We start from the raw sequence: 26,687 nt of genomic DNA, 5'->3' as shown, positions 1-26,687 counted from the left end.
TAATACGATTTATAACTTAGGCGCTTTATTTAAAACACAGGTTTTTTACAAAATAGTCCAAAATACACATCCAAGCGTAAAGTAGCTCTAAGAAAATATTTAAATACAAATTAGGCAACAAATTTTGTTAAATGAAAAGTTATTGTAACTTTTGAGTCATTTTTCCAAAAAGTTATTATTTTTATTTCTAATGTATTCTCATGACAAAAGTTGATAACAAATTTGTAGATTTTTTTTGGATGAACAACTTTTGTCTATTCATTGTTGTCTTGTCGTTTTTCCACTAATTTAATTTCTTTATTCAAGATTTTTTTTTATGTTTAAAAGAAAATCTATTCGTCCTATATAAAAGTGATTAATAACAAATTTGTACATCCTTTTTGCATGAATAACTTTCACCTATTAATTTTTTTCGTACCTTGTGTCATTTACTATACAAAAAAATTATTTTTTATTTTTAATGTTTTTTTACGATTAAAACAACAATAAAAACTGTGCTTTCCATAAAAAAATGAATAGTAATAAATTTATAGATCTAATTTGTATGTACAACTTTTGTTGACGATTTTTTTTCGTGCCTTGCGTCCTTTGTTCAAAGCTTTATTTATTTTCAATGTTTTTGACGGATAAAACAGAAACTGCTCATCCTATCAAAAAGTGATTCATATTACAATTTGTAGATCTTTCTTGGGTGTACAATTTTCGGTTTTTTCATGTTTTGTCGTATCTTGCATAGTTTGATCTCAAACTGGAATTTTCGATTTGTCATTATTTTTGTGCGATCAAGATGTGAATTTTCGATTTTGCAACAAATATTTAAAAGTTGTTATAATAATTTTATAGGGTGTTCAAAAACAAACTTTTTTCTTTTTATCACTTTTTTTTAATATCCTGCGTTGTTTAGCTTAAAATATACTTTTTTAAGTTTTTTTTATAATTTTGTATAAATGCTGTAACGCTCGTATTTTTTATTGATGAGAAATATCACATTTTTTTTAAAATGTGCACAAAATATGTTAATTACAATGGTTGAAAAAATACATTTTTAATAAAATAGTTAAAGCTTTAATCGAAGAAATGAACTTTCAAATGCAATGATAAATTTCCCTTTAAAAAATGAATTTAAACTAAACAGTTGAATTTTCTATTAAAAAAATAATAAATTTTAAGCCATAAAGATTAATTTTCTACCTTTTAAGACGAATTTTTCAAAAAAATACGGGAATTTGAACTAAAAAATATCAATTTGCAGCAAAAAATGGAATAGTTAAATTTTTAGTTAAAATTTCAATTTTTAACGAAGTAATTTCATTTTCTAATTATTAGTTAAATTTTCGACGAAAAAAGTAATAGTTGATATTTCAACCAAAAAAGTTTTTAATCTGAAACCAAAAACATGTCATTTTAACTAAGCAAGCAGTAGCATTTTTAGCCAAAAAAAGATGAAATTTCTACGATAAGAGATACATTTTTAAACTCAGAAGACGAATTTTCAACCAAGAAAGATTATTCAGTCAACAAATACAAAAAATGACATCCAAAGTGTGGAATTTTCATGTAAAAAGGAAAAATTGTCTAAAAAACCGTTGAGTTTTTAAATCAGAAATGTGAATTTTTAACAAAAAAGTTAATAGTTGATCAAATAGTTAAATTTTTAATCCAAAAAACATGAATTTTCGATACAAAATTTGAATTTTTAACCAAAAACATTGCCTCTTTTGTTTATATCAAAATTGTTGAATTTTGAAAAAATAAATAAATTTTTATATTCATTTCCTAAGTTTCTAAATTATACAATAAACTTTTTCAAAGTCAACATTTTTATTTGAATAATTAAGCACAATCTGTACAATATTTTAATTATTGTAAATATTTTACAAAATTTCCCATTTTCAGGCAATTCGATGTTTTCTTTTATTTCTAATATTAGTAAAATTCGTAACACGTCAAGTCTTTGAAACTGAATTGAATACTGCGCCCTTAAAAATTGTTAAGAAAATTTAGGTCCGGGCAATAAAAATCAGATAATATATCAATAAATATCGCAGCACTTATACACAACAGTAATAACACCGAAAACACTTTTAATGAAACATATTTTAATAACTTTTTCGTTGTTTCCTCCGAATGAAAAACATCAAATGCTTACAATTACTTAAGTCTCAATACCAGAAAAATAATGCAAAGAAAGTCACGATACTAAAAATCATAAACTTCAATAAGCCACGCAGTCTCTAATTTCATTCGACTTTTGCTCGGATTTTTATGATAGAACTCAATACAACCAAATTAAGTATATTATTTGTACATATAGTCGCACTCCTTATTCGACAAAGTTTAATACATTCAACATTGCAAATTGTAATCGATACCATAAATGTACACTTGTATAGTTACAAATACTAAAGTTAAAAAGAATTACAAATATCACATTTTTTAAAGGTATACGAACTTTTACCTTTGTTAGTACTGGGATATTCTACTCAAATATCGTACAATGTGATATTATATTGATTTAAATTATTAGAAATAATCAATTTACAAAAAAATGTTGCTGCAGTGATACAGATCATCCAATATTTCATCCAATCATTTAATTCTCTTGCAAAAAACAGATTGTTTTCTTCAATTTTCTTATTAGAAATTAGTCTTTACTTGTACAACTTGGGTTAAATCTCATAGAATAGACATACTTAAATATAAAAAGAGTTCTCACACTTGAAAAGATTCAATGTTGACGGTCTGTTACTTAGAAATTGCGCTGAAAAACAAAGAAAGTAGTTATTGTCAGATAAAAAAAATATTCTTCTATTTCTAAAAGTCTCTTTAAATTCCGGAATATTCTTGAATTATATCTAGCATTTGGTTCTTTTGAATTCCAGGGCTCGGACTTACTTCAGAGATAAAAAATAGCGTCCATGGTGGCATAAACTTTGAGAAACGGTAAAAAGTCCTAACATTTTGAAAACCAATTTTCTCTTGAAATATAGAGTAAAAGTTTTAGGTAAACAACTCATATTTATCATGTTTTTGTATTTATCTAAGAAAATTAGATCAAACGCTAAAAGTAAATAAAAAGTTCGTGTCTAAGCTCATTAAAATTCAATGTCAGGGTTGTTACGCAAGTCGAATTTAAAATTCCAGGAAATTTTTTGGTTTTCCAGGACAAAAAAAATTGTATTCAAAATTTGAACTTAAATCAGTTTCAAAGCATTGTACTGCTTGCAATATAACTTCCAGAAAAATTATCTACACACCTGTTCTTTGAGCTATTTATAAAGCGCCTTAATTTTTATAATCTTAACATGACAATTTTGTACTCATAACAGCGCGAAAAGTAATGAAATGTTGCGCCTAATAATCCTAAGTTGACAGTAAGATGTCAATTTTATAAGACGATATTGCATAAAACTTCAAATTGAGATGTTTTCGAAAAATTGGAATAACACTAGAAATAATTAACATTTTTTAAAGTTATTCGACTGAGTGTAAATGCAAGTTTCCACAGTATTTTACTGAATTTTTAATTTTCATAAGTGTGTAAATACTCACAAAAATTAACATATTTTAATAAATTTTAGTCTTTGTAACGAATAGTAATTACTATCATGTTTTTATGAAATTAAATAGTTCTTAAAAAATAAAAACTGTTTTTTAAATACACTTATACATATAGAAAAAATTAGTTTTTACGAAGATATTACCAAAATAAGACAAAATTTGACCGAATGAACCCCTTGTATTTGGTCCATTGTTTTCCCCTCAGCAATCAACGAAGTGAAGTTAGCTGGCGATTGAAGTGACAATACCTAATAGTAAATATTTCATGGATAAATTAATAAAAATGTACTGTTACTTCATTTTTGCTTCGAAATAAACGCATTTAAGTTTATAATCAAAATCACATAAAACAATCATTGTTTTTTTAGAAAAATATTTCTGTCAAAAAATGGGTTTTTTCACTGTATAATATGTAAATTTCATCCAAACCCTTTTGTTTCCGATAAAGACTTATTTTTATTATTCAATAAATACTTTAAACTAAAAAAAAAATCGTTAAAATACTTTTAGGCACAAATTACAATGCATCTTTAAAATCGAACCTATTCTTTCTAGTTCGGATTTTCGTCGTCAGCTGGCGTATCGCAGTTTAACTATTCCCAATAGAGACTTACCTTCCAAATTAGACAAAGAAGCATTATAAATGTTGATTATTTTCAGAGTTATTTCAATTTTTCAAGAACATTAAAATTTGACGTCTTTTTGCAATATATTTGTATTGAATTGACATTTTGCCTTTACATTGGGCTTATTAGACGCAGAGTTTTATCAACTTTCGTAATATTACAAGGTAATATTATAAAAATGATATTTTTTACTCTTGGATCTAATTAAATGACACTGCTGATTTTAAAGCTATTTCAATTTGAGGCAATTAATTCTCAAACGAATCTAAAACAGTATATTATTGAAATTTGTACGCATTTGTTCGTTTTTTAATAATCGAATTTGAAATTCTTCAATTTCGGCCGTTTTCGACTTAAAAACGTTTAACCAATAAGGTTAACAAATTAAAATGGTACAATTGTAAAAGATGTTTCTTCAAACAGTCGAAAATGTCGTACAATCCGAGGTCTAAGATGGAAATAACAAATAGATGAATTTCAAGTATATAAGGTATACATTTCTGCACTTGATATGGTAGACATGTTATTTTAGCCAATCAGCAAAGAAATTTGAAAATATTTTCAAAGAAAAAGTGAAGAAGTAGTGACATTAATGCCATTTTTTTCAAAATAATAACAACCCTAAAACAAGTGTCAAATAGTGTTAATAGTAGCTTGACTCCGAGCCCTGGAATTGGCATATTAAAATAAACATAAAAGCAGCCTCCTGTCACCAAGAGTTGAAAATGGCGAATGTGTTGAAAACGATCATGCGGTGGCGCTAGTAGTAACTTTGTTTAAGTTGTTTTGACGGTTGTATGCCTTTTGTCATGTAGATCCGTTACAAACTCTTAAAAATATATCAAGAAAATGGTTTATTTCTATAATTACTGTGAAAATGACAGTGGCTTTTTCTAATAGCGTTTTTCTGTTCTTTTTTTAGCGAATCATTTCCATTAATTATGCCGTTGTTTATCGCTCCGGTGTAAACCTCAGGTTATAAAAGTGAACTCAGAGAACACCCGAAGACTCCGAATAAAAGAGTTAAAAGCTTTTTAATAATTTTAAATGATCTGAGGATAAATGATTTCGGTTTTATTTTAAAAGAATAACTTTAAGTTTTAAAGATTTTAAAATGTGGGTTAAAAGAATATGGAAAACTTTGAGGCCATTTTTTTCAAGATTTACAAATTTGTTAGGTTAACTGAATTTTATCAGGTTGTGAAAAAAATTTCTTAAAATTCATGGGAAATTTTTAAATGATTGTTTTGTAAATAATTCCAAGAGAAAATCGAAAAAAGATCAGAAGAAATTTTGAATTATTTCCTACAATTTTTTTAAAGTCTGAAAGATTTTAAAGCCAAATTTTGCAATTTTGCCATATAACATAATTTTAGAAAAAATTTGAGCAAGTTTAAGAGATATTCAAATGTTTCGAAACGATTCAAAATAATTAAAACTTGTAAAGATTTTAAAAGAATTTTGTAAAGTTTCGCGGAAATGAAAGACATTTTTTCAGGTTTCTAAGAAAAATTAAAATAATTTTTTATTTCGAAAAATTAATTTGAAGAGATTGTTCAAAAAAATTTTAGAACATTTCAAAAATATCCGAAGAAGAATCGGAAATATTTTAAGGCAATTTTGTTAGTTTTCAGAATAAATAAAAAAACGCAGGACAATTTGAATAATTTTTAGAAATTAGAAGGTTTAGAAGATGACATTTAAAAAAAAATGTCTTATATTTGTGTGAAAAATACTGATAATTTTTTATTTGGAAAAATGAACTTTAAGAGAAAATTAAAAAATAAACTTTAAGAGAAAATTGAAAAAGGTTTTCAAACATAACAAATGATTTCCTCAAATTTCTAAAAATATTTTAGAAGATTCTAAAGCAAAATGTTTTAATTTGGTAAGATTGCGAAATAAAAATGAACAAAAATCGGGTAAATTCGATTAATTCGATTAATTTGAGCATTGTCAAAGATAAAAAAATATTTGTTAATGGTCTTTCTTTAAGAGCGACATTCAAATGTTAAATATTCTAGCTTCGTTACAAAGTCTAATTGATTAAAAAAATAATATATTTATTATATAGTAGAATCATATTTTAAAATGGCAATATAAAAAAATGGTAGTTCTTCATCACTATATTTAAAAGTGTTTGAATATCCCGGACTAACACAAAATAACGAAAAAATGATCAAAAAAAGAAACAATTAACAAGAAAAAAATTGCCGAATGATAAAATAAATGAATTGTTAAATTCTCATAAATATTTCTATTCCTGAAATTTATGTTTGACGAAATTTGAAATTTGCTGAAAATAATGAATAAATTAGTAATTAATGATTGATTAAATTGTTTGCATTATTTATAATTCTATTAATAGCTCATAAATTAATAATCAATTAACTATGTACAGAAGTTCTAAATTTTAAGAATTGAAATATTTGTGGGAATTTAATAATTCCTTTATTTTACAAGTCGGTCTTGAAGACGGTGAATTTTAGTTTCAGATATTTTTAATTCGCGATCTTATTTGTTGTCAATTAATAATCTTGTCGTTATTTGACATTTGGAAAATTTTATAATTTGATTATAATATATATTTTCGGAATTTTTCATTCTTTTGTTTATTCTACTCTATGAAAAAAAAAAGATTTTAAAGTGTTTATTATATCTATTTTGTAATTTTTATGCATTTTTCCTATGGTACTGCATGGTTTTGTAGAACAAAGTTACTACTAGCGCCTCCGCACGGCCGTTTTAAACTCTCGTGACACGTTTTTGCATTCGGCGGTACAGTGGAAGCACCCCTGCATAAAATACACATACCTCTTCATATTCTTCAGATCTTCTGGCATTAGCTGGATAATAATCAACAATGAGTGGACGAGGCCTCTGTCCTATTCCCGATGGTTGCTGAAGTCCGCAAGCCAACTCTTCATTAGTTATTACGGCAACGAGCGTTTTAATCACTTGCTCATCTTGCTGAGACATCGTTTTGCTTGGATACTTCATTCTTCTCAAGAAAAGAGCATTCCACTTTTGCCTTAGATGTAAAATTAATTGAGCTGCTTCGTGGTCGAGTTTAAAAACAACCCAGTCATCGAGTTTCAAAATCGTTGTTCCTTCATGTCCTTCATCTACTTCCGAGTCAGACTCGCTTTCTGGGATTGCTAAAAGAAAACAGAAATGAAAAGGATTTTTAAAATTCATGTTGAATTTTATGGCACTATTTGTCGGTTTAAAACAGAGTGACAATTTAAAATAAGTTCGATATAAACATTTTTAACATGAAATTCAATTGTTTACAATCCGTAATTCTAAATTCTTTAACTTTTCAAATTTTCCATTTTAGGTCTTCATTTTTTAGCGCAAATTTTCAATTTAAATAATTTAAAAATGGAATTTTAAAGAGTTTGATCATTAAAAATTAAATTCGTTTGAATTTTTTCATTTTTGATGAAAAACATTTGAAGTTGATCAACTGTAAATATAAATTAATTAATGAATTTTAAAAATGAACTGAATTATGAATCTGTTCAAAATCATACCATTTATAGATTTTAATGTAGAAAATGAAAACATTTTAAATTCAAAAGCCTTAGTAGTTAAATATAAACATCTGATTGAGATTTTATAAACTACCTTAAATTTTTTAATATTTTAAATTGATAGATTCATAATAATGAAACACTTTTATTCAATTTTAAATCATATGCAATTATTATTTTAGTCTAAAACATTCCATTTTAGCAAACTGAATTTGAATTTTTTTAATTTATAAAAAAAACATTTTTAAATATTTAGAAATATTTGACTCTTCAATTAACATTATCAATTATAAATCAAAGATTCAAAACCATACAATGTGAAACTGAACAGTTTGAAATAGAGTGCATTGAATAGTTAACATTTCAGAGTACTCAATTTCAACTTTAAACGTTGCTATTTTATTTGTTGCAATTAAAAAGTTTTTAATATTAAGATGAGATTGTTGAATTTTTATGTATAAGTAACAAAATAACAGTTCTTAAAATGAAATGGCTTCAAATTAAAATGATTCAACAAGAAAGGGAGGAAATGATAGTATTCAATTTTTTTTCGTAATGGAAGAATTTGTAAAATTTTACATTTTTATTAAGTTGGAAACGAGGTGATTTCAGTTCTTAATTTTTGTTAAATTGTCAGAGGGAAAGTTTAATTTTTTATGATTTTTATAGTGATAGAAAGAAGTATAACTTTGTATTTTTAACATTTTTATTGAGCTGAAGAAAAGAGTTTTTTATTTTCATTTTTTTTCCTGAATCTAAAACCTTTCTATTGAGTTGGAAGGCAGATAGTTTCGATTTTTAACTTTTCTCTTAATTGGAAGAGCGACATTTTCCTTTTTTGAGATTTTTAGCAACTTGAAAGCGAAGAAATTATGGTTTTATTTTTTTAATTTGAAGCGGCACATTTTTTCATTTTTAAGATTTCCGCTTAGATGAAAGCTTTAAATATCAACTTTTCTAAATTGCAAGAGGCATTTCAGTTGATTTGAACATTTTACTTGGGTTGACAGGAAGGAAATTTTTGTTATTTTATTTTCTGAATTAGAAGAGAATTCTTTATTCTAAACATATTTTTTAGTGAGTGGGGGCAAATTGGGTAATTTTAAAATTCAGATGAAATGAAAAATTTATAGCTCTTTTTTGGAAGAGCAACTTTTGTCTATTCAATTTTTTCATAGCCTGTGTCGGTTTTCCATAAATTCCATTTCTTCATTTTCAATTTTTTAAAAAAATTTAAAAAGTTATAATTTTGTAGAGCGTATAAAAACCAACGTTTTTCATTTCGTGGCTTTTTTCGTGTGGTGCGTTGTATGGCTTAAAAGACTGATTTTCGTTTTTTTATTTATTTATTTTGAAAAGACTAACTCTGACAATTTTCTTTTAATCGAAGAAAGTCACAAGCATAAATTGTTCGAGTTACTCAGTACTACGAACAGCCGTTAGAGTTCTTAAATTCCTGAGAATTTAAGTTCAGGTTATATAACCGAGAATATGATAGAATTTAGGAGAATTTAAAAGAATTTATGGTTTTTTACAATATTTTTATTGTTCAGGTTAAATCAACGGTTGAATGTAAATTATTTTCTAGCTCAGGCATATTCAGGAATTAAAAATATGCAAAGCAGTAGCTCGTTAATTATTTAACACTGTTAAGACTGAAACTCTAATCTCAAAATTCAATTGCCTCACATTACTTAATAAATACGACGAAGTAGAATAAGAAGACCCCACTCTGGAAAACTTAGACGCGTGAAATTCTCAAAATTCTCTGATTTTTCTTGGACTAATTTTTCATTGGAAATCATTAGTATTCAAATACCAGCATTTTAATCTTATGATATTTTTACCATAGAATATTTTATAAGCGGAATAAAACAGTATATTGAACCTTCAAACCAGAAGACAAATTTTCTTTACAAAAATTCCATTTTCAAACAAAAAATATGACTGTTCAAAAAAAAATTAATTTTCCACGAAACTGATGCATGTTTACGCAAAAAAAAGGAAATTTCAAAATAAACAATTATTTTTTACAACAAAAAAACGCGAATTTTTAGCTAAAAAATATCAATCTTAAAAAAATGGAAAAGTTACATTTTCTGTTAAAAAATGAATGATAAAAAAAGAAGTATTTCCCACCAAACAGTTAAACTTTAAAGCAGACATAAGCCTTCAATAAAAAAATTTCACAATGTAGTTTAACTTTGACCCAAGTAATTGAATGTTCAATTAAAAAAGATTAATTTCCAACAAGATAATTAAACTTTTAACCAACGAGATAACTTTTCCATTGAAAATATAAATCTTTAAAAAAAAGTGATTTCTTAACAAAGCGATTCAACCAAATGTTTTAAACAAATTAGTTGAATTATCAAGCAAAGAAGAAAGATTTTTAACCAAAAAGTTGCATTTTCATATAAAAAATGAAATTTCTTCTATCACAGATAAAGTTTTAAATAAAAAGATAAATTTTCAAAAAAATAGTTGAATTTTCGGTTGAAAAAGATTTTAATCGAGTTTTCACGATCAAACTATGCATTTTTTAACAAGAAATAATTTTCTACCAAAAAAATTAAATTTTCAATCCAAAAAGACGAATTTTTAACCAAAAAGGATGACTTTAACAAAATTGTTGAATTCTCTAGCAAATAGTTGCATTTTTGATCAAAAAATATGAAATTTATCTTAAAGCAGAAGAACTTTATACTATAAAAAAAGTTGAGTGTCCATTAAAAAGAAAAAAATTCCAGTTAATCAGCTTAATTCAGGGAAGCCGTTTTAATCGACGAAATAAATTCCGGCCATTTCCCGGTTTTTGCCCGTTTCGCACACATTTTTCACTGTCAACGAAATTTAAAAAAATGGAACACTAAAGCTAAAAAAAATTCCACTTCAGATAATAAAATCTGAGTTGCAAATGAAAGCACTCAAAGTGTAACTGTAAGATTTTGAACTTTTAAAATTGAAATTTAAAAGTTTTTAATCTAAAAATTTTTTATTCAAATGCTCAATAATTGACGCCTATAAAATTAAAGGTACTAAATTTTTTCAATATAAAAATATATAAATCCACGTTATCATTTTCAATGCTCTAAATTAAAATATCAATCAATGAACTTTAAAATTTTCAAAATTATATAATTTTAAGAAATTTTAAGCTAGAAACATTAAATATTGAAAAATTGAAAAAATTTTAACTTAACACTTCTTAAATTAGAAACTCAATTATTTTCTTTTTAAATAGTTTAAACATCCTTGAAAAGCTTCAAAATTTTATTTCAAAATCTTGAGAAATCTAGAAATTGTTTTAAATTTGTTTTAAATTTTTAATTATTTTGGAAATTTCTTTAGAACTTCTAAATATCTGTCAAAATTAATTGATTTCTTCCTACATTTTTCAGAAAATCCTGCAAATTTTAGAATTTTTTTTTACAATTTTAATGTATATATAACAATTGAACATTTGTTATTTGTAGCCGAAATTTGAGTAATTTTAAGAGATAAGTAAAGTTTTGAAAAGTAATAGCATAATTGAAAAAAATAACAATTCAACTAATTATTTAAAAACTTTTGAAATCGAATGTGGACAGATTTTTCTGCTACAAATTTGTAAAATTCCCGGTAAAAAAAAATGCACTGTCATTTCCCGGTTTTCCCCGGTCTCAAAAAATTCCCGGTCGAGCGCCACCCTATAATTTCTAACCAAAAAGTTGCATTTTTATCAAAAAAAGATTTGACTTCTGCTAAAGCAGGTAAAATTTAAAATAAAAAAGACAAACTTTAAAAAAAGCCGTACATGAACTGGTCCTTTCTTTATACATTCTCATAAAGTATGCCGAAGGGCAATCCAATCAGATAATTCCTTGAAATGTTACCGTTTTTAGAAACGACAACGACGACAGATAGACACCGACATAAAAACATTTTTCACATACAACCAATACCTTCTCATTATAATGAGAATGTATAAATCTTAAGATATAACTTACATTCAGCTTCATAAATCACATCCATCGGCAATCGAGCTGGTCCGCTGAATAAGGCAATCGTGATTGGGTTAACAACAGTGACAGTCTTGACATGACAGAAGCGACCAGAGCGGCTCATTTCTTCATAGAGCATCCAATCACATGGCAGTGACTCCACAGTTCCAGAGTGAGCTTGTGCTGAAGTTGTTCTAGGAGATTTTGGAAAATCTCGTACAGTTGAGGACGGATGAAAGTAAACTTTTACTTCTTTTCTGAAATGTGAGAGATAAGAGAGATATAAGATAATGTGAGATATAAGATGTAAGATAATATTGATTTAATTATTGAAATTAAAACATACTGAGTTCTGAGCTGAAAGTGTTCTCTGTCCACTCGTATGACGTTTGGATAAAGGCCTGCCGTCAAGGCAGCTTTGACGACAGCCCAGTTCTCAGAGTTTGAGTTTAAATCTCGAATATCACCAGGTCCTCTGGCTCTCACAAAACCAGAAGCTCTGAGTTGACCCAAAAGTTGAGTCCGCATTCCAACAACCATCTCCATAACAGCAGCAGAGATAAAGTGCTTCTCGCAAAATATCCGTTCCCATCCATTGGCTCTAGCATTCTGCCAATTTTGGAAGGCTCGTAAGACTGCCATGTGATCGGAGTAAGTACCAGCTGAGAACTTTTTTCGAGCCATCGTCGCTGCTCGTTTTTGTGATGGTTGACCAGGAAGAATAAATGGATCTCTGAAAAAAAGGAATTAGAAAGAATTTCTACAAATCGATCATTTTTTTCTTACCCAAAGTATGGAATTGTGTTTAAATCGTTCGAAAGTTTAGCAAATAATATTTTAACAAGTTTAACAAAAATATTCTATCGGTTAATTCGGTTATATTACCGTACAAAAATTTCGATTCTTATATTCCGGACTTTAAATATACTAATAATAATGTTACAAAGACTTCACGTCTTCTGTATAAATAAATTAGAATTTTTCTTTCTTTCTTATTATTCTGTAAAACAATATCCATAAAAACAAAGTTTTTTTAAAAATTTTTGTAAATAATACTACCTACAAAATCATTCAACATTGTTTAGATTTATTAGGTCAAGCTAAGATATTTTTGAAAAATTTTTACGGATTTCACGGGATTTTATCAGATTTTAATAATGTTACAGGATTTTGAAGGCTCCTTAACTTTAAGTATGGACGTGTGACGAACAGACCCTCCAATGGTGCAAAAGATTATTAAAGATAAAAGTTGATAAATTTATTAATTTCTTACGTATTCCCATGCTCTTTCATATAGTCGTAGAACTTAGATAACAAAAACTTATTTATTTATTTAATCAGATATAAATATTTATAGCGGTATTTGAGAACTCAGATCTATGTTTTCAGGAAATCAAAGGATTTCATAAAACTTAAAAAAATGTAAAGATATTTGAAGGAATATCATTATATTTTATGTAATTTCACAGGATTTCAAGTAATTTTACAATATTTTAAGGAAATTTAGATTTTATCCACAAGAATTAATGGATTTCAAGGGATTTCTCTGATTTAAAGAGATTTTTAAATATTTCAAGGTATTTCCTACGATTTAACCAAACCTAAAAGATCTCAGATAATTTAAACAAATTTCTGACGGGTTCAAAGAATTTTGTAAGAATTTTATAAGACTTATAAGGTTGTAAGATATTTAAAAAGATTCCAAAGTATTTTAAAAGGATTCTAACGTACTTTACAAGATTTCCAAAAATTTTATTGACTTTAAAGCTTTTAGAAAAGTATTTTAACCAATTTCCCAAGTTCTCAAAGGATTTAATAGGATTTCAAATGTTTCAAGAAAATTCAAGAAATACAACTTTCAGGAATTTTCTAAAGATTTCAAAGGAATCGACATATTTTAGGGTATATTTCAAGGTATTTCCAAAGGGTTACAAAAATTTGATAGATTTAGGATATTTAAAAAGATTCCAAGGAATTTTGATAGATATCAAGACATTTTTAGGAATTTTTAGGATTTTTGGGTATTTAAAACAATTCCAAGAAAAGTTTCATAAGATTAAAAATGGAATATCCTCAGCTTTCTTGTAATCTCATAGGATTTCGAGGGACTTTATGCTCGTAATATTTTAATGAAATTTTAAAGAATTTTCTCACAAGAATTGAGGAATTTAAAAATTTTAAATGAGATTTTCAAATATTTCGAAGTCTTTCCAAAGACTTTAAAGAATTAAAAAGATTTTAGGGTATTTCACAAAAAACCCATATAGTAACAAACAAATCATTCAATCTGCAGATTAAATAGAAAGTAAAAATACCTGAAAGCTTTAATAAATAATTGCGATCTTTTAAATTATTGTTAAAAATTATCTTTCTTCAAAGTTTTGCATTCAAAGAAACAAAAAGCGATGTAACGAAACTGTTCTTTTCTATGTAAAATATCATTACTACATGAGTTTTTACTTACGTCTTCGTAGCCTCTTTATATATTGATACTTTTTAGAATCAGCTTCCTTTTAGCTGAAATATTTTTAAATTATCAAAATAATTGGAAAATATCCAAAATGCCCTTCTATTTCGTTCGAATCCTTGCTCGTAATATGTATGATTTCGCGAGTTTATTATAATATTTTTTGTGTAGTTTCGAGGGATTCAATTAATCGGTTTATTTTAGAAAGCTTTGAAAAAATATTAGATATCCTTAAAAATATTAACACCTTCGATTAATCAAATAATTGAATAATTCTAAAACATAATGAATAATTTTTTTGATTGGTCCCTAAAACATATATTTAGGTAAAATTGATACGGGTACCAAAAATACTACTGTTCAACAAAATACATGAATTCTCAAATAGTTACATTTTCAACTAAAAAATAATAATTTTGATCCAAATAGTTGAATTTTGAACTAAAAAAAGGATCAGCTTTCAACCAAAAACGGAATAAAGAAATTTTTAGTTAAAAAAAAAATCATTGTTCATATAAGAAAACGAATTTGCAACCAAAGTGATGAATTTTCCACTAATATGATAAATTATACAATGGAATAGATTATCTTTAAACCAAAAAGATGAATCTTTAAGAAAAACGTTTCACTTTCAACGAATTAGTTTTATTTTCAAACGTAAGGGTGAATTTTCAACGAAAAATATGAATATTTAACTGGAATAATTGAATTTTTAACCGATAAGATTAATTTTCTACAAAAAATACTATTTTCCAACATTATATACATAAATTTTGATGAAATATATGCGTTTTCAACAAAACAAAAAAGAACAATTTTCAACAAAATAGTTGAGTTTTGATCTGAAAAAATTAGTTCAACGTATGAATTTTCAACTTCAATGATGAATCTTTAAATGGAAATGGCGAATTTTAAACCAAAAAATAATAAATTTACAACTAAAATGATGAATCTTACTGTAATAAATGACTTTTAAACAAAGAAATCATTTTTCCCGAAAAATACGAATTTTCAACTAAAAAAGATAAGTCTTCAGTCAAAAAATGAAGTTCAATTTTTATTTGAAAAAATTAATGTTCAACCAAAAAGATGAATTTTTAACTCAAATAATGGAATTTCCAACTGGAATTGTTACATTTTTAGTTGAAGAAAAAAAAGTAATTTTAAATTTTCAAAACTTCAAAAAATACTTAAATTTTCAACTGAAATAATTAAATTTTTAGTAAAAAATTAATTCTCATCCAAAGAAAAAACGAATTTTCCATAAAATATCTCATTTTTCATTAAAGAAATGAATTTTCAATTAAAATTATGGACCTTCAACCAAAAAGTTAATTATTAGAAAAAGAGTTTACCTTTCAACTAATTAATTAAATTTACATCACAAAAAAGATGAAATCTGAACGAAAAATGTAGTAGTTGTAGTAGTAGATTTTTAAGCTAAAAAATTAATTTTCAAACATGAAATTCAATTTTCTAAGAATATGAACAAATTTTTCATCAACATACATGAATTTTCGATTAAAAACAATACATTTTCAACTAAAAATAAAATAGTTAAATTTTTTAATGAAAAAATTGATTTCGAACAAAAAAAGCGAATTTTCAACAAAATAGTTAAATACAGTAATATAAAGCTACTTTTACCAATAAGAAATAATTCTTATTCAATTTTATATTATAATTTAAAAATAATAAAAAAGTTCTTCAAAAAATTCCCTGAAATTTCCAGGTTTATAAAAATCCCCTGACAATTCCAGGTTTGACAGGTAGGGTAGACACCCTGATTTTTCATACTCACGCTTGGCCTCCAAAAGACTTCTTTGTCTCCTTGATGCACAGTATAATATTAATTTTTACGTACTTGTAGGCCAAACTGCACACGATCGTCAAAACTGGATCCAAACACTTGAGCACCACCGCATAGAGCAACATCTTGCCCAATCGCGGCTCAACCGGCAGATCAAGCAGATGACTTCCAAGTTCCGTGAGATCCTCCCATGGATCCAAAGCGTCAATCGTTTTCAGCAACTGTACTGCGTTCCTAGTTACGATATTAGATGGTGGTTCCAAAGCCCTTTCCAAAAACTCTGCAATCGGCGTATTTCCAGGAGCCAAGTGTTTCGTGTACAAGCACAATTCTTGCAAGGGTAGCCTCAGAATCTCCGGAGTTTGATTAGGCGGCATATTGTTGAACCGAATCGAGGAAAAGAGTCTATAACAGATACCTTTCTGGCATCTTCCAGCTCTTCCTTTACGTTGCTTTGCACAAGCTTGGGAAATCCAGTTGGATCTCAACATACAAACTCCAGAAATAGCATCAAACGATTTCTCCTTGACTTTGCCACAATCAATAACGTAAACGATATCATCAATGGTAATACTCGTCTCTGCAATATTCGTAGAAAGAATAATTTTTCTCGTTCCTTGAGGAGTTGGTTTAAAGACTCGCTTCTGATCCGAGGTCTGCATGTTAGAGTGGAGAACAAACAAATTAGTACGTAGACCTTGGTTAAGTTTCTCGTCACTGTTGATCTTTTCCCTCATGGAGACGATGTCATCGTACCCAGGAAGAAAAACGAGAATCGCTCCTAGTGGCATTTTTAAATGAATATATGAAATAAGGGCGAGAAGAAGGTCGTAATCGATATTCTCGTCATTGAATGAGTGATGATAAATATCCAAAAGTAGCTTCTCATCTTCTGATAAGGGCAAATCCTTCTGTGATGTCTCGTTATCCTGTACAGGACAATCAAAAGTCTTCATGTAGGCTTCAATTAATTCAGCGCATTCGGTCTGTTTCATCATCTTGGCCCAATCAAGGGCTGTCCACTCGTTACTTGCTCGTATTTTTAAGTTTGCGCCGAGATTCAAGAGCTGCTCAGTTGTGTTTAAACAACCTCGACCTGCAGAAACCATCAACGCCGTTACAGAAGTGGTCGAGTGTTGATAATCAACAGAGACATTCTCAGAGAGGATCAGATGCAATAGTTGAGTGAAATTGTCCTCTCCTCCATTCAACCAAGTTTCCGAAATAGATTTGTCCATTTCTTCCTTCAGCCAAGGTTCCAACTCAACCTTCTCAAGAATTGGTTCACTCTGCTGACCTAAAATCGGCGCTGGTAGTAAGTTTCTTTCGCTTGATAAACTAGCTGCTGCATTCTGCGGTTTATACTGAGTCCAAGATTCCAAGACTTTGCGCTGATCCTTCTTGTTTGTAAACTCTTTCTTTTTTATAACCATTTCCTTCGTCATGTAACCAGTCATTTTTAAAACGTCTTCGAGGTAATAGGTGTCGACCTCGAAACATCTTCCAGGTACGCTAACCACTGAACAGTTGTTGAAGTACTTTGTGAATACGTTAGTGTCAATCGTCGCACTCATAAGAATCACCTTTAAGGATCTGAATTTCACGAGAGCATCTTTCAAGGTGATGAGTAGGAAATCACAAAATCTGTCCCGCTCGTGAACTTCGTCTACAATGATGTGAGTAATCATCGCCAAAGCCGAATCTCCACCCATTAAAGTTCTGAGTAAAACTCCATTCGTGCAGTAAGTTAAGAGAGTTTTTGGGGCAACTCGACTTTCTAGACGGATTTGATACCCAAAGGTTTGTCCAACCTTTTCATCCCTCTCAAATGCTACTCTTTCGGCTACTGATACGGCCGATAATCTTCTTGGTTGAGTGCAAATAATCCTGCAGGTTTGATTTCTTTGCTGACAATTTTCCAGAATGTATTGGGGAACTTGAGTCGTTTTACCGCATCCAGTCTCTCCGGAAATTACAACTACTTGACTGGTGTTAATTGCACGAAGTATCTCATTTTTCTTGGAGTAGACAGTTAACGAGTTGCGGAAATTTACTACATCGGGGTTGGTTCTTAACTGGGGAACTTGTGGAATACTGTTGTTTAGCCGCCCCATGGCTTTCGTGTTGGTGTTAACTAGAAAAAACGTTTAATCGTTAATTTGAAACTTCTGAAAATCTGACTTCTAAATATAAATATCTAAACTTCACATGAGGAATTACCATCTCCATCTACGGCACGTTCCCTCTCAGTGGGAGGAAGTAAGTCCCGACGTTCTTTGTTGTCTAGAGGAAACTTTTCAATTAAGTTGTAGATTCCTTGCTTTGAATTCTTTTGTAATTTTATTACAGCGTCAGCTTGCACGATAGTCGAACCTTCTCGTTTGTAAACTGTCAAAAATCGATTCGCGCCTTTCCTAAAAAGATCAAATGTCATTACAGAATTCACAGCCCAAAATGCTCTCAAAAAAAGGGAAAGTAGGGGAATAATAGTAGTAAAAATCGTTTTAAATCAAATTAATTCAGGTACCATATTCCTAAGATTTCAAGTCAAAATATATTGCATTTTTTAGGAAATATTTGAATTTTCAACGAAAAGAAGATTAATTTCTTAACAAAAAAAATTAATTTTCAACCCAAAAAGACGAATAATTGGAAAGGAAATTGTTTTAAATACAATTAATGTAGGTACCATATTCCTAAGATTTCAAGGTGAAATATATTGCATTTTTAAGAAAATAGTTGAATTTTCAACCAAAAGAAGACGAAAAGAAGAATTTCGTACCAAAAACAAGTTCCTTTTAAGACATTCCTAAGACTTCAAGATGTAACACATTATTTTTTAACAACATAATTGAAGTTTAAAAACATAAGCATTTTTTACAGTCAGCTAAAGAAGAAAGGCAAGGGGAGACGATATTGGACAAGATGAACGGACAAACAGTGGAAAGAGTGTAGGAATTCTGTTACTTAGGTTTTTGGTTTGAGGCAAGAGGGGGAAACGAGCTGCAGATGAGGAAAAGAATTGAATGTGTGAGTAAAGTGATGGACCAAATATAGGGCATAGGAAAGAGAAGGTTCAAGGACGATTGGAGAATGAGGGTCTAGTTGTTTGATGCGTTAGTTTGGACGGTATTGTGTTATGGAGTGGAGATCTGGGGATGGAAGGAACATAGGAAAGAAGAGAGCATACATGTACGATTCCTGAGGTGGGTAATGGGGGTTAGCTGCAGTTGCCCAGGATACATGTTAAGAGAAGAGTTAGGGAGGTAAAAAATGGTTACTAGAGAAATTAAGAGAGCCTGGAGTTTTTAAGAGAAGATAAAAGGGGAGAGGAAAGCAGAATAACTCAAGCATGTTTGGGCGAAATTCGGAACAATGAGGCGAGAGGAAATATGGTAAATTCAAACTGGGAGGAAGAAAGGAGAAAGATGAGAAGGGTTTGTAACATACGAGAAGGGGTTATGGATTGGTAGGACATAGAGTTAGAGCTATTAGTTAAACAAGGAGAAGAGGGATGGGCAAAGATTATAGATTCGAGGTATAATAGATGGTATATAATGGTCAAAGGGTTGACGGAACCAGATTATCTGCAAAAAATAAAAAAGGAAGACAAATGGAGTAGGGTGATACGGTTTAGAATGGGAGAAGGGGCAAGAGCTTGTAGATATTGGATGTATTAAGAGGAAAATCTATGTAGAGTATGTGGATACGAAGTAGAGCCATGGGCACATGTTTTAGAGAGGTGCACAGGAGAGGGAGATGGGCAGTTCAGTGTTGGTGAGTGCTTAAGGTGGATTTTGGATGGTAATGGGCAGGGAGTGATGTGGATGAAGAAATTGGAAGTAAGGAAAAGCAAGGGGAAGGGGTAGATCAAAACGGTTGAGCTTGACAAAGGAATTTAAAAACCAAAGTTAAATTTAAAATCGTGGAAAATGTTTGTTTTTTATGGTAAGAAGAAACGGAAGCCCTGGAAGATCGCTCATTACTAGAATTATTAGTATTATTTTGTTGTTATTATTATTTCATTTTATTTCTAAGTAAGGCGAAACATTCGAAGATAAGCAGCGGATAATTTAGATTAAGAATGGAATGTACATTTCATGTACAGGGAGCGGAGGGCCTCAAACCCGTAAACGGGAGAGACTAAATATACATACAATCAAAAAAGATGAAATCTCATCGGAAAATCTAATAGTTGATGCTTTAACCCAAAAAAATTATATTTTAAATAAAAAATTTAATTCAATCAAAAGAATCCGAACTGTCAACAATGTTTGGAATCCTCAACCAAAATAGATTTTTTTTAAATTAATATATTTTTAACCAATGGAGATGAATTATCGAACTCAAAAGACAAATTTACAACAAAGAATTATTGTTCAGGCAATAATATATATATTTACTTAATGGAATCCCTGAATACCCTGAGCTCGTCGAGTGAAGCGCTATACGACACCTTTGCGCGGGAGAGACTTATGCGTACCTGGGCGTGCCACAGAGCCACATTCAGGATGTGACATCTATAAAGGATATTCTCCGAAGAAGATGCAAACGTCTCATCCGGCAGATTTTGTCTTCCGAACTGTCGGCGAGGAATAAAGTATCTGCAACGAACATGCTTGCGGTCCCGGTAGTACTCTATTCATTTGGAGTGGTTCCATGGACGAAGAACGAGCTCAGATCCCTTGATGTCGGGACAAGAAAGATTATGCACATGAACAAAAGCATGCATCTTAAGCCTTCTGTACCGCAACTGTACATCTCATGCCGTTAAGGTGGTCGCGGAATATTGAGTCTTGAATGTCTTCACAACATGATTATTCTGGGTACAGCGTATAGAGTCGCGAATGAAAGAGACCCTCTTCTTAAAATGGTCAGGAAGCACGAAGAAGTGGGCAAAGGAGCGTTTCTGTACAAAGCAGCGGAGGAGGCTGCTGAAACACTCGGACTTAACTTCAGTATTAGGGGTGAGCAAAATGCATCAAATCTTATCTATCTCCAGTACTCACTCCTAAAAGCCCGGATTGAGAAAGCACAAGAGAAAAACTTTCGTGGACAGCTCCCCGATAAGAGGATGCACGGTATCTTCCACAGAAATGTGGAGGATCAGTCAATGTCGTGTGAGCTAACTTTTGCTTTCCTTAAATGACCCGGATTGAAGTCTGGTACGGAGGGTTTCATTTTGGCATGCCAAGACGGTGTCATTTCCACCTTAATATAACGTCGCTACATTTTGAGCCAAGACATTCCCGATGATAGCTTCAGGGCGTGCCATGCACACCCCGAGCATTTAGCTCACATACTATCTAGTTGTCCAACTCATGCGGGAACGACCTACATCCAAATGCACAATTCGGCACTAAGGGTGCTTTATTACTATCTCTGTCACTCTTACGGCATTAACCTTAATATCGCTCCTCTAAATGCTCCTAGGGAAATCGAGTCAATTGTCGAGAATGGGAAGTGCCGCATATACTGGAACTTTATATTCTCGACAATTGTTTCTGTCGCACACTTGAGACCTGACATGGTTCTTCTTGACTTGGAGAAGCGAACCATGTCCGTTAACGAATTTTTCGGCACCAGCTGACAAAAACATCATAGCCAAGGAGAATGAAAAGAAAGAGAGATATAGAGATCTTATAAGGGAGTTGGAACGATTGTACCCGGAATATTCTGTTGAACTAATCGCCCTTATCATCGGCGCTCATGGAGGTGCCAAGCTTTCACTCGTTAATAGCCTGAAAAGCATCCTTGCGTGTCAACAATATGCTAAAACACTTGCGGGAAAAATGCAGAAGGCGGTAGTCCTTGGGTCGGTCCGTGTTCTTAGGGTGCACGAAACTTTTGCCGGATCGTCGTATTGATTCCGTTACAGACTGTAACCACATTTCTCACGGTCGTGAGACGTGGTTGTGGCTGAAATTTTACCGCGATTTCGCTGGGAGCGGGTGCAATTTTTCAGATTAGCACCCGCTCCCGGCGAAATCCTGCTGTTGTCCTTATGAAAAATTTTTAATTATATATTAAGACCCTAACTAAAAAGAATTCATTTCAAATCAAACAATCTAATTTTTAGACACAGAATATGTTAGATTATTGATTAACAGACGTTTCAACCAAAAGATGAATTTTCAATACAAAAAATGGATTTTAAATCCAAAAGGAAGAATTTTCTATATAAAAATACGTTTTTATTTGAATAAAATAGTTGCATTTTCGACCAGAAACGATTACTTTTTAGCAAAATAATTTATTTTTAACAAAACAATACAAAATTATCAACAAAAAACAGATTACTTTTCTACCAAAAGATAATTTTCCAATCCGAAAGGAGTATTAGTTCAGTTCGGATTGGAGCGGAAAAGGGCGAAAAGGGGGAAATCTTCTCTTGATAACATGAGAAAAAATATAAATTCTCTAAAAAGGAAACAAAGAGAAAATAATAAGAAAAGAAATAGGGGAAAGAGTGTGAAGTTTGTCATTGGTAGATAGTTTAGTATAATATCTCGATAAGTGTAAAAATGTCTCATCAGATGGAAATTAAAACTTACCCACGACTTTTAGATTTTAGTCCCATATCTTTTGCAAGTTCGTGAATATATGCCCTTTCTTCTGCTGCGTACGATGAGGGAAATTCTAATTCCTTTTGATCTGGACTTTCTAGAAGTTTCTTAATTGTCAGATTCACAGCAATCCTTGTATCTTCACCAATGTTACGACGTCTCTGATTTTTTCGACGAGACATGTTTTATCTCTGTAGTTAAATCAACGCTTTAGAACAAATATCTTAATGGATTTTATTATTCGAGGAAATTAGGGTGGGCATACGTCCGGATTTCCTCGGTCTTTCTTTTAAATTCTTGTCAAATAAAAAATATTTTTATAATGGCTTGTTTTAACCATTATTCTTCTTACCTCTGTTTGTAATAAGCCGAGTTGTTAGTTATAAAAATATTGTTGCTATAGGTCAGGAAATACAAGAAAGTAAAAAAGTTTTCTATAAACTGGAGTTGAAGTTTAGGGGTCATCCACAAATTACTATGGTATTTTTCTGAAATTTGCAATCCCCTCCTCTAAGAAAAACAGCATAAGATTTGCTCTAATGCTCCGCCAAATTTCAACAGCATTTTATAATCTTAAGAATGAATACATATATAAATTCTATTAATCAAATAAACATAGAATTGCGTTCAACCTTAACGAAATTATATTTAGAAGAGCAAATATGTTCAGAACAAGTAAGTCTTACAAACGTATCATTTTATTATTGTTTTTGTTGGAAATACATCTTATAGTTAAAATTGTATTTAATTAAACAATTTTGGTAAAGAAGACAACTATTTTGTTAAAAATTCGTCTTTTTTGTTTAAAATTCCACTATTTGATTCAAAATTTATCTTCGTTGGTAGATATTTAATTTTGATTAAAAGTTAATCAGTTGGGTTGAAAACGCAGCTGTTTGATTGAAAATTAAACGTTTTGCTAAAAATAGATTTTATTTTGCGGAAAATTATTGTAATCTCATTAGGTGAAACTTCATCTTTTTCATTGAAATTTTATCTATTTCAGTTAAAAATTCATTTATTTTAGTGGAAAATTGTTATTTTGGGTAGATCAACGAATTGCTTTGATTAAAAAATAAATGAATCTCTGGTTCATCTTTTTGTTTGTCAAACGCATTATTTGGTGAAAAATTAATTTTTTTATTAAAGACAGGAATCCGAACGAAATTAATCAGAGTTTTGTTTTGAAAAAAGGCGAAAGGGAACATAACGCAAGTTCCTTTACGCTTCTTTTCGTTCTTTTCCAAATAAAACAAATTATTTTTTAAAAATTACTTTAAATTATTTATTTAATTTTTTGGCTGATTTCAACTATTTTTTATTTCGAAAATTATAACAAGTTTTGGTGGAAATATGAAATATAACACTGTTCTTTGAAAATTATTTCATTTGTTAAAGATTCATCTTTTTGGTTCAAATTTTAACTATTTTGTTAAAAGGTTTTTTTTTATTTTTGTATTGATTTTTTAAACTAAACATTTAATTATACACTATCGTGCAAAAGTTTACGACCACTTATTTTGTTATGACTGATGAAGTTCTCTTAATTTCAATTATGGCAGAGATAACAATATTTCTCTTCAAATGGTCGAATGCTCTTAAAATCATGTATAAAACAACCCCAGAATGAAGCCAATTTGTCTTTTTTTCAAATAAATATTGCGAAAATAGATTACATTGAAATGTTTTCTCAAATTTTCAATAACTTACGTTATAATCAGTATATTTTAATGTGCTTGGGTTAATTTTAAAGCTATTTATTTTGCAGATATATGAAACATATAATTATAAGGTTTCTATAAATGTTCCTTGAAATATATTTATACCTCTTGCACTGTGATAAGCATTTGTTTTCGATTTTGGGACATTAGCTGCTGCGATATTTTAGAAGAATAACTTTAAGATGAGCACAAGAACATTGGAAAATATTGGGTTTTACGGAAATTATTAGTACAAGAACATTGGAAAATATTGGTTTTTACGGAAATTATTAGCACAAGAACATTGGAAAATATTGGTTTTTACGGAAATTATTGAAAATTTAAGAAAACCTTTAAATTTGCACCATTTTTGCAATGTCAACTTAAAAAATAGACACATTGGCTTCATGCTAGGCTCATTTTATACCCAATTTTTAGACTATTCAACCATTTAGAGAGCAGATTTTGGTTGGAGATTTGTGTATTTTGTTTAAAAATTCATCTCTTTAGTTGAAAATTCAACTTTTTTCTGAAAATGCTTTTTTTTGTTGAAAATAATTTTGCGACTAAAAGTTGACCTTTTGTAATTGAAACTTCCAAGTATTTTGTTAAAAAATTGTATTTCTTGGTACAAAATTAATTTTCTATGTTAAAAATTATTTTTTCTTTTGTTGCAAAATGAACTATTTGATTGATAATGCATCTACTTTTAATAAAATAAAAAATTAATTTCCAACCAAGAAGAATAATTTTATATATACAAAAAAGAATTTTCAACTAAAGAAGATAAATGTTCACTCCAAAGCGGAATAGTTATATTTATAGTTGAAATATTAATTTTCTTCAACATGTTAGAATTCGAACTAATTTATAAATACACAATGAAAGTTCACACATTAGAATAATTATGTATTTTTTAAATTAATATTACGAGTACAATTTGTACAATTAGCACGACGCCACTATATATGTATTTTTCTAGCACAGTAGAAGCTAATTTTCTTCAAAATAGTTAAACTTTCAAAGAAAGAAATGAATCTTCAATTATAATAATAAATCTTCCATGAAAATGATGAATTTAAAACTAAATAATTGAATCTTCGAACAAGAAGATATTTTCATTTAAAAAGTTAATTAAAAAACGATGATTTTTCAGCCAGATTTCTAATCAAAGAAATTAGTTTTTAAGAAAATACATTGATTTTCTACTAAAAAAGATTAATCGTTCATAAAAAAATGTTGTAACTAAATAGTTGAATTTTCAGCCAAAAAAATATGTTGAGTCGAAAAAAATTAATTTTTAACCAAAAAAATCAAATTGTTTAACAAAATAGTTACATTTTTAACCAGAAAAATTAATATTCAACAAAGTACATGAATTTTCAACTAAAGACAAATTCATTTAAACCAAAAATGGAATAGTTCATTTTTTAAGTAAAAAAAAATCATGATGAATCTTCAATAAAAAAAAATGAATTTGAAACTAAATAGTATTCGGCAAAACAGTTGAATTTTCAAATTCAGGATTTTCAGGGAAAAACGACTACAAGTAAAACTAGTACTTTCAAAAGCACAATATGTACAATATGTTAACTGTTTTAAATACTTTGCAGAACTTCCCATTTTTTATGCAATTCAATGTTTTATTTTATTTTATATACCATTAAAATTTCTTACATGTCAAGCTTTTGAAAATAAATTGACGGCAAAACGAAAACTACATACTCAGAAATTGTGAACGAAACTTAGGTCCGCGGAAATAAAAATCGCGAATTTTCATATTCTGGAGTGACAAATCAGGACATATAGCACAATCAGAAAATCAGGTCATCGATAAGAATTCAGGACCGTTTTTCATCTTAAAGAACTTAAATATAATTTCATATACAATTAATTTTTATTATTCAGTTATGTCCGAGGTTATGTCTGCTAATATTTACCTGTTATCATTGTCTAATTATTGTATTGTCACCACTTAATTATTTCCCAAAACAATTGATATGCGGAAGTGATATATAACCTACAATATTTCTATATTCAATTTTTATTTATTTTAACTATTATTTGAACATTTACCACGCAATTATGACATTGATGCTTGTCTCTTGGAATAAAAACATTACTTTGTATTGAACAAGCCAAAATGAAAACAATTTTGTTTACATATTATTTACAAACACTTTTCTTACATAAACATGTACCTTATCAGACGAAAACGTCAGGAATCTTTAGTAGCTCTCAAAATACTTGTTTTATTAACCGTTCGTCTATATTTAATCGCAGTTGCACATAAATAATATAATGCTTGCACTCGTCGAAATACACAATGAAAAATCCATTGACTGATTCGCAGAATAGTCGAACTGTCTGCTGTCAAATTTCCCTGAACCGAGCACCGAGGATTCGAGGAACCGAGTCGGTTCCTTGAATTGTGTTCA

At 29.3% G+C, this 26,687-nt stretch overlaps 1 protein-coding gene across 3 annotated transcripts; it reads right to left on the bottom strand.

The window, feature by feature from the left end:
- Positions 1-2,082: 2,082 nt before the first annotated feature.
- Positions 2,083-26,687, bottom strand: LOC117181577 (3'-5' RNA helicase YTHDC2-like). Of its 3 annotated transcripts, none has more exons than XM_033374409.1 (8): positions 26,439-26,687; positions 22,538-22,740; positions 18,204-18,397; positions 16,038-18,117; positions 12,053-12,439; positions 11,713-11,963; positions 7,002-7,345; positions 2,083-2,761 (listed from the first exon to the last, which is right to left on the bottom strand). In XM_033374409.1, the coding sequence occupies exons 2-8, from the start codon at positions 22,729-22,731 to the stop codon at positions 2,750-2,752; spliced, it is 3,462 nt and encodes a 1,153-aa protein (XP_033230300.1). In that variant the 5' UTR covers positions 22,732-22,740; positions 26,439-26,687; the 3' UTR covers positions 2,083-2,749. The 3 variants fall into 3 exon arrangements, with proteins under 3 accessions (XP_033230300.1, XP_033230299.1, XP_033230301.1); XM_033374408.1 differs by having other exon boundaries at positions 26,451-26,687; XM_033374410.1 differs by lacking the exon at positions 26,439-26,687 and adding an exon at positions 26,190-26,249.

This window comes from Belonocnema kinseyi, chromosome 10 (genome assembly GCF_010883055.1).
Source record: "Belonocnema kinseyi isolate 2016_QV_RU_SX_M_011 chromosome 10, B_treatae_v1, whole genome shotgun sequence".
Classification (NCBI taxonomy): Eukaryota; Metazoa; Arthropoda; class Insecta; order Hymenoptera; family Cynipidae; genus Belonocnema; species Belonocnema kinseyi.
Note: the sequence above shows the minus strand (reverse complement) of the source record. Positions and strands in the feature narration are given on the sequence as shown.